Below are 9,001 nucleotides of genomic sequence, written 5' to 3'. Positions count from 1 at the left end.
ATGTGTGTTCGCATATCCGTGTTTGTATGAGTCTTTTCATTTTGATTAGTGGTGCCATACAATCTTCTTCTTCTATTCGCCTTTTACTCAATCTCTCGTGCTTGCTTGCCTGCTCGCTTCACGTATACGTGAAATTCGATTCGTCCAATTGCAATGGTGTTTGTGTGTAGATTGTGCTTTTCCTTGTCACACTAATTCAAACATTTCTCTGTGGGGTTGTTGTTTTTTTCGTACGTTTCAATGTTATTTCCATCCTCCTATACATAACAATTTTCAGTTCGAGGTTAAATGTTTCTATGAAAAGACGTGCTTTTCGGTCGTGTGCATAATGATTTTCCCACAACGTGTACTACCCTCAGTTCAGTGTGTATATATATACGTCTTAAAAAAATATTCAACGGGGAGATGCGTCGAAAAATGAAAATCGAATAAACAATCTATCTTTCATTGGGCAAGAACCAACGAAAAAAAAAATAAAACAGAACCCACACACATACTCTATACAAATCGACTTTTGTTCAGTGAGTTTTATTGTTGTTTGGTTTTTTTTTCGGTCTGTTTTTGGTTTTGGAGAAAAAAGGACAAACATCGGAAAATGTTGGTGTAGAAACAGAAACGGAAAAAAAAATTCACGTCAAATTTTACTTTTGGAACTGACAAAAAAAATTACAGAAGAAAGAACGAAGTGTAAGCCAGTTTAATTTTCACGAAAAAAAATATTTATCGTGTGTATTTCGTTGTAAAAGAAAAAAACAAATTACAAACGGAGAGAATTAAGAGAAACAACAACAAATGAACGAAACCAAGAAATGGAAATGAAATTAAGTTGTGAGCAGGAGAAAAAAAAAACAATATAGCAAAAGATCACATCGACCCCGTGTGGAATGCATATTTGGGTTTCGACATCAAGTGAGTGAGCGACCAAGTGAGCGTGAGCGAGAGAAGAGTGACTGAATGAGACTTAAGTGTATGTGTGTGTGTGTGTGTGTGTGTGTGTGCTTGTGTGTGAATCGCCATAGTTTTGTGCATTCTAAATGAAAATAATTTATTAAATATATTTGAAAACGAGAAAAAGCCATGGAGAGAGATAGAGTAAAAGCAGAGAAAAAAATTAACGAGCAACAAGAAAGTGCAATAAAAGATGAATGAATTGACCGAATGCAAAGCATGAAAACATGCCAGACGAAATGAAAGTTGCACTTTTTTCCTCTTACTATTATTTAGTCGAAAGAAACCCTAAGCCCATTGTTGTACAATTATGCCTGAGCAAAGAGATTTTTGTTTGGGCAATGAGCAAAGGAAAAAAATGATTTAGAAAACAAAAGTTTGGACATTTCTATGAAATATTAGTTTATTTGATTGATTCATTCATCAGTCAATGATTTATGTTGCATGTGAAGGAGGAGGACGAGAGAGAGCTAGGAAATAGTGGCAAGACAGATAGAAAGGGCGAGTATGTGAGAGAGAGAGAGAGAGAGAGAGAGAGAGAAAGGGGGAGTGTGTGCGTGTGAGAAAGAGGAAGAAACCGAGGCGAAAAAAGAAGAATCAAGCGAAGCGAGTTTATGTGCTCGAAATAATAAAATATAAAACCGTTCGGCGACCGCTCCCCGAAAAAAACGACACCACTGACAACTTCAACAACCCACAATCGAATGGGTAATGAAATGCGTGTACAGATGACTGCCAGATAAAAATGCACGATGTACAACCCAGTGTATGAGGCGAGTGAGAATGAGATCGAAGGCACGCGCGGGGAGCAAGCACAATGCACAGCAGTTGAAATGAAACAGAGGAAGAATAGAAATGTGCGAAAAGGGAAAAAACAGAGTGCAAGAGAGTGAGTGAGAAAGAGCCGAGAAAAAGACCAAAAGAAAATGATAGTAACCACTGACATACACTCACTGATTTTCATTGTTCACTGAACTGGCGAACTGTATATTCAGTGCACGAAATTGTCCATTTTTTATTAGGAAAGTTGGCAAAATGAATCTTATCGGCACGGCACACAAGCAACAAAGAAAAACAAACAACTCTCACCACCCGACCAAGCCATCCATTCGTCCATTCGTTTGTCCATGCAACCGAACTGAACTCTCTCTCTCTCTCTCTCTCTCTCTCTCTCTCTCTCTCTCTCTCTCTCTCGCTCTCTCGCCATAATGAAAAACGGAACACACAGTGGAAAACAACACCTTTTCTAATGAATTATCGTAATTATGTTTTGTGATACGTATATATGTATACACAAAGAGAAAACGCACGCGGCGGCGGCAGTAGCACACCGAACAATTTCTATGGGTGAAAACATACCACCAAAAAGCTAGACAGTTGATACAAAAGTTCGTTGTTTTGCTTTTTCTCCATTGCCTTCATGTCCCATTCCATACACAAAGAGACAGCGACAGAGAAGCTTTAGTTTATCTAAATGGTTTTGAGAACATAAACAATAGCCTAAATAGTCCATAGCAATGCGATTTCTACTCGATATGAACGAATTCAAAAGAGAGAGTGAGAGAAGAGGGAAAAAAGCGACTTATACACACACACACACGGAATGGCGTTAATATTTATGGAACTCTGTCGATGCTTTTTCAACTTCGATCTCTAATATATCATGATTCATGAGAGCGAGTGCATGAACATTGAACATACAACACATTTTCGGCTCAAGTACCGTGATTGCTATTAGTGTCTAGTGTATATAAATACGGTCTTTTATTCAAAAACCGTTGTGTCGATCGGATCGGATCGGATCGGACGGTGTGTGTGTGTGTGCGTTTGCATCGCTGTTCGGTATTATGTATATATGTTTTACCTAGTTGGCAAACTCAATAAATTTCATTTGTGTCGACGACAAAGTATTTTCACACACAATGAACACTCACACACCACCTCCACACTAACAGCGAAAAATGTAGCCATGACATTTGTACTGCTGCTGCTACTGCTACCACTTTTTGGCTCTCACTCCCTTTAACTATTTGCAAATTAACGATGCGATGAAATCGAGCGAATCCAATCATATTAATATTTGAATAGAAAAAAAAACTTGAAATTGATAGAAGATATGCGATAAGTTTTCTATTCAAATATTAATATAACAGCTAGGTAACGCTCAGTAGGGTATATCACGGTCCAATACTGTACGTTTAACATGATTTCGTACAGTAAATCCATCGCCCAGAGTCAACCACAGCCATACAAAGGGTTTGCAACATTTAGTACTTTTTAGTACATTTTTAGAACTCTTTTAGTACTTTTAGAACATGGTATGCAAAGGTCTTGAGGAGTACTAAAAAGTTGCTTCAGACACTGTTGCTCTATTTTGAGTAGTTGAGAAATTAAAGGACTTCAAACTTTTCGCGAAAAAATTACAAAAAATCGAAAATTTTCGATGTGAAACCGCTTTTTATGCCCTAATATATTCCATTCGAATGAAATTTTCCAAAAAAAAATTTAAAAAAAGTCCAAAAAAACAATTTCAAAAAACTCAATTTTTTCCAAAAAAAATCAAAAATATCTGTGAAATTATTGCGGTTTTTGATGCAAATCGTCATTATTTGTCCTAATTCATTTCATCCGACTAAAATTTCCCCAAAAAATGCGAAAAAAACGAAAAAAAAAATTCTAGCCGGCTAGAAAATGAAAATTGTCATAACAGCGACAAATGCCTCAAACTATTGGTGGATTTGGGTCCAGTGGCTTGCAATAGCTTAGAAATAAATAACCTGATATAACAAACCCACTACATACGGCGAAAGACGGATTTGAATTTTTCTAGCCGGCTATAAATTTTATAGCCGAGCATTTGGACTCAGCCTCAATGGTGAATGTGAATATTACACACAAGGAACAACTGGTCAGCGAGTGTTTGACACAACCTTCGGCTGAATTGGCGTGACAATATGCTTTGATCGACATCATCCACAAAATTGGATTTTGCATGCAATGAATGGGGCTGAAATTTTGTTCAATCCAGCAACAACGGTTTTCAATCTTTTGTGTCATCGTTTATATATATTATTGATTTGGTTCATTTTACTGTGTTCAAATTGCTATCGAGAATTTTTTTTCAATTGCAGGTTGTCAACGAGCATTGGTGGCCCATTGAAATAAGAAGTGCTGCCTTTGATCATAGTTACTATACAGTGGCCCTAAATCGTGTTGGAATTGAAAAAATCACTTTGAATTCAGGTGTAGAGAAGGTATTCGGTCCATGTTTTGGATCAACGTTTATAACAGCACCAGACGGCAGTAGAACAAAGGTATGTTGATTGTTGATATTTTCATTCACGTTTCTCAACTTTTTCTTAGTTAGCACACTAATTTGAATTTTTTCCGATATTTTTAATAAAACAATCTACAGTTTGTCTCGCATCCAAGATGGAATGTTATATGCTGAATTGGACTTGAATCTTTGTAAGGAAATGAAAGAGAAATGCGGATTCAATAGCTCACAACGTCTATCGTACTACAAAAATAAATGGACTCAAGCCGCGCATCCATCATTTATTCCACAAATTATTTCAGAAAAATAAAAACAAATTCATCATTTTTCTTTTTTGTTTTGTCTATTTAAACAAATAGATTTGATTTTACAACATTTCAACCGTCGCATTAACCGTATCCATTGTCCATATTCTGATGTAGCATTGAACGCACTTCAATTTGCAGCGAAATAAGAAAAAAAATGCGCAAAGTGACATTTGTTTAGATACAACATTTGGTTCAATTTACAACATAAATTTGTTCTTTATTTCTTTTTGCTGTGAATCAACATTTTCTAGCCGATTTTCCAAAAGAAACGACGAATACAACAATCACGTTTTTAGTTCGGTTTAGTTTGATTATAAAATTTGTGTTTTTGCTGTCGAATAAAATTTTCTAAACGAGTGAGAAAAAAACACACAAAAATGGAAAATGCAAAAAATGGCGCGAGCGAATCACTTACATACAGTTCATTGGAAGCGTCTCAGATGCAGCCTGAAGTTCCTGATTTCTTGACCAGCATCAAAAATGCACTGGAAGGCCCAAACGTTTATAATTTCGCCAATCTGTTGGTACATCCAAATGTTCGCAAGGTGAATTTTACTAATTCAATTGTTTTATTCTCGTTTATCAAGACGGATTCCATTTTTATTTCATTTCATTTGATTATTTTTTGTAAATATTTTTCAGTTGAAAAATACAGCGCACACCAACTATTTGCACACATTGCATCTGTTTGCGTATGGTACATACAAAGAGTACCTGGCAAACCGAGGCAATTACATCGAATTGAGTGATGCCATGGAAAATAAATTGAAACATCTTACCATCGAAAGAATGGCTATTCGTAATACCTGCATTCCTTATGAAGACCTATGTGCACGTTTGAATGTCAATGTTGATTCTGATTTGGAACAATTGATCAATGAAACCATCGCAGCTGGTTAGTAATTCAGAATAATTTTTTAGTTTTTAATGATCGAATCCCGAGTGGGAAAAATGACCCACTGAAATCGAAAATTCGAGATTCAGTGCACTGAAAAAAAAAATTCAGTGTATTGAAAAAAAAATCAGTGCACTGAATATTTTTCTAACATCTTTTTTCACTCGGGATCATTTCAATGAATTCATTTTCTTGTCTGTGCTCTTCAATAGGTCTCATTCAAGGTAGTTCAGATGCCATGAAGCGAGAGCTGAGAATAGATTATGTGATCAGTGTTGAAAATATAGGCGTTCAAATGATCGAAAATGCACTCGGAAAATTGAACGTCTGTGATTTTACCACTCTATTGGCACATCCAAATGTTCGCAAGGTGAATTTTACTAATTCAATTGTTTTATTCTCGTTTATCAAGACGGATTCCATTTTTATTTCATTTCATTTGATTATTTTTTGTAAATATTTTTCAGTTGAAAAATACAGCGCACACCAACTATTTGCACACATTGCAACTGTTTGCGTATGATACATACAAAGAGTACATGGCAAACCGAGGCAATTACATCGTATTGAGTGATGCCATGGAAAATAAATTGAAACATCTTACCATCGTGAAAATGGCTTTTGGTAATAAATGCATTCCGTATGAAGACCTACGTGCACGTTTGAATGTCAAGGTTGATTCTGATTTGGAACAATTGATCAATGAAACCATCGCAGCTGGTTCGTAGATCCGAATATATTTTTCGTTTTCAATGTTCTAGGCATTTCAATGAATTCATTTTCTTGTCTGTGCTCCCCAACAGGTTTCATTCAAGGTGGTCCGGATGCCGTGAACCGAGTGCTGAAAATCGATTACATAGTACCTCTTGACATTCGAGGTAAAAGACTTAAATCATTTTGGGAAAGAATAATTGGCTCTAAAGTGCAGGTATGCTTCAAATTAGTTGTAGGGGTAATACTTTTTTTTTCTTGCTTTAATTATTGTTTCGGCGAATCAGTTCTCTATTGGTACGGCAATATCGATTATTGTAGCTTTTGTTGTTGTATATCTGATCGCATCTTCTGCACTATCATATTTTTATTCGATTGCATCATAATTGTTTATAAATTGGTTGATTTTTGGATTCCTGTTGCTTTTTTCTAAGAAAATTGTTTCTGCATTGTTGTTGTTGTTTGCTGTTGTTGCATTTTTGATTTTTATAATTTGAATAAAATGTATATACAATTCTCCTATAATTTTATTTGTTCATCAGTTTTGAAATCTTGAAATTTTTTGGAAATATTTCGGCTGGCACATAGCTTAGTGCTTTTCCAATGTTATCAAATATTTAAATTTTCTATATTATCTATTATATCTATTTTTTTACATAGCAGCGTTGGATCGAACTATCGGTTCACATTCTTGGAATGAGAGATAAACTTGTTGGAAAAAGGAAACATTATGCTTATAAGTAAAAATTTTATCTTATAGATTATAATATTTATGAGTCGTTGCATTTATGACAAATCCATTCAAATATTTACAGTTTAAATAACCTTAGAATGAATCTCACCCATTTTTTCCTTTACAGAATGTAATGTTTTATTCTGTTACTATTAAATATTGATATATGATAACGAAGAATACATGAAAAAACACAGAAAAGATGCTAGTTTCCTTTCATTTTAGTTTTTGAGCACTAACAGGAGAAGAGAATCATAGCTTACTTGAAAGGTAAGAAAATAGGGCAAGGAAATTCCACAGGTTTGTACCTTTCGATTACTTCTACACATTAAACATTAACTTCTGCTGTTGCTGTTACTGTGCTGTTTCAATGATTTATACATTTTTTTATTGGTCTGAATAGTTTCAACTACATAATTCGATTTTCATTGATTAATATGTCGATATTTACACTTCGACACGATAAGCTCACAAAATCGAACGAGATTCACCAACTGAATGCAGTCGTAATTAAATAATTTAAAAGTTGAACACGCTATGATAAAAATGTACTACCAGTGCAGGGACTATACAACTATTCTACAATACATCAGTCCGTTCGTTGTTGTTGTTGTTCTTTTACCTTTGTATTTTCACCTCACTTCTTTTTGTCTTTCTCATTCGTTTGGAGAGTTTAATCTTAAAATTTCTTCCTCAAAGCGAAAACTGCGTTGCAATTCCCTGAAAAGGTCATGACTATTTATTGACTTCAATAAATTCGAATATTTACGATTGCATAAACGACACATGAGTATTTTTTAGAATCAGTTGAATATCGTAATGCCTTGGTAATATTTCAGAAACAAATTTTGTGTTCATCCACAGATACTTATTCAAACACAAAACGAACCCTTGGTCTATTGTTCTGAATATTTATTTCGGTTTTTATTGCAAACAAAATAGAATCATACATACTGTTGTCTTATTTATTGTTACTGTTTAACAAATCATTTCACAAATGTAAAAAAATTGCAATTTCTACGACTAAACGCTTTTGTATTAATCGTTTTTTTTTATTATTCCAATAGAAATGGTGTGGTTCAATAAATCAAATAATCTTCGAAGAGGATCCTCACAGTCCAAATAAGTTTCGTGTGAATGCCGTGTTGTCGAATATGAAACAATTTTAAGAAGCCTTTCAATGCAGCACTGACTCGAAAATGGTTCGAACGAATGCGTGCCAAATCTCGTGATAAATACTCATTCAATACTCTCTCCATCAAAATGTTAAATAAAATGTGACTCTAAAATGTTAAATAAAAATGCACTAATGATCTCAAACAAAAAAACAGTGACTTTTCATTTTCTACCCAAAATATTTTCTTTTTTCGTGTTTTTTTCATATAATTTTATAGTTCAATATATTGGCATAGTTCTGAAATTTCATGAAAATCGGTTAAGATTCGTTTAACTGTGAAATTATTTAAATTTAGTAAAATTTTCTTCGAAAATGATCAAATTTTTAATGAAAAAGTTCAACGTTCTACTGAGAAAGATGAATATTCTGTTGGTAAATTCAAAGTTTTATATAAAAAATTCCAACTTTTATACATAAATCCCAAATTTACCTTAAATTACCCATCGAAAACTCTGAAATTTTATTAATAATCATCAAATCAATCAAATTTCATTAAATAACAGCTTCTAAAATCAAATTCATGGACATTTTTTATTTGATTTCATCATTTTTTTGGTGGATTATGATTTATTCCATGAACCTTTTTATGAAGTTTCTCCACAGATTTTTGATTAATATTGACGATTTTTGAATAAATGCATGAATTTTGAACAGGAAAAATAATAAAACGTTGAATGCTTTGGGTTCATATCATTGACAAATCAAATAAAATATTTTTTTTTACCAAAAACATATCAAAAAATCGTTTAAATTTTTCCCGAAACTGATGAAAAAAATCATTTAGTTTGGTTAAAATTGAACTTAGAATTTTAAGTTTTGCTACATTCCTTTTTGAAAATCTTGTTGAAATTTTAGTAAATACATTTTTCAATCGAAGTTTTAAGCAAAAATCTGTACATGTTACTAATCAAGCGATTTCATTCGAATTTGATATAAAACCATTTCTCCCACT

At 33.7% G+C, this 9,001-nt stretch overlaps 1 protein-coding gene across 6 annotated transcripts; it reads left to right on the top strand.

The window, feature by feature from the left end:
• Positions 1 to 275: 275 nt before the first annotated feature.
• On the top strand, positions 276 to 7,073 carry LOC129573219 (uncharacterized). Of its 6 annotated transcripts, none has more exons than XM_055453547.1 (8): positions 276 to 687; positions 4,080 to 4,262; positions 4,364 to 5,078; positions 5,176 to 5,428; positions 5,641 to 5,798; positions 5,896 to 6,148; positions 6,232 to 6,356; positions 6,803 to 7,073. In XM_055453547.1, exons 3-8 carry the CDS (start codon positions 4,911 to 4,913, stop codon positions 6,881 to 6,883), a joined length of 1,038 nt encoding a protein of 345 aa, XP_055309522.1. In that variant the 5' UTR covers positions 276 to 687; positions 4,080 to 4,262; positions 4,364 to 4,910; the 3' UTR covers positions 6,884 to 7,073. The 6 variants fall into 6 exon arrangements, with proteins under 6 accessions (XP_055309522.1, XP_055309521.1, XP_055309520.1 ...); XM_055453546.1 differs by having other exon boundaries at positions 276 to 909; XM_055453545.1 differs by having other exon boundaries at positions 276 to 909; positions 6,800 to 7,073.
• Positions 7,074 to 9,001: the final 1,928 nt, after the last annotated feature.

The sequence above is a fragment of the Sitodiplosis mosellana genome, unplaced genomic scaffold (assembly GCF_009176505.1).
Source record: "Sitodiplosis mosellana isolate CC-2019 unplaced genomic scaffold, AAFC_SMos_1.0 Smas_scaffold_6021, whole genome shotgun sequence".
In the NCBI taxonomy this organism is placed as follows: Eukaryota; Metazoa; Arthropoda; class Insecta; order Diptera; family Cecidomyiidae; genus Sitodiplosis; species Sitodiplosis mosellana.
Note: the sequence above shows the minus strand (reverse complement) of the source record. Positions and strands in the feature narration are given on the sequence as shown.

What these genes read in the sequence shown, in the direction of transcription:
- LOC129573219 (XM_055453541.1), top strand. Translation starts at nt 4,911, where the DNA reads ATGGAAAATGCAAAAAATGGCGCGAGCGAATCACTTACATACAGTTCA. An exon ending in TACATCCAAATGTTCGCAAG is followed by an intron (nt 5,079 to 5,175) that starts GTGAATTTTACT and finishes AATATTTTTCAG; the next exon opens with TTGAAAAATACAGCGCACAC. An exon ending in CAATGAAACCATCGCAGCTG is followed by an intron (nt 6,149 to 6,231) that starts GTTCGTAGATCC and finishes GCTCCCCAACAG; the next exon opens with GTTTCATTCAAGGTGGTCCG.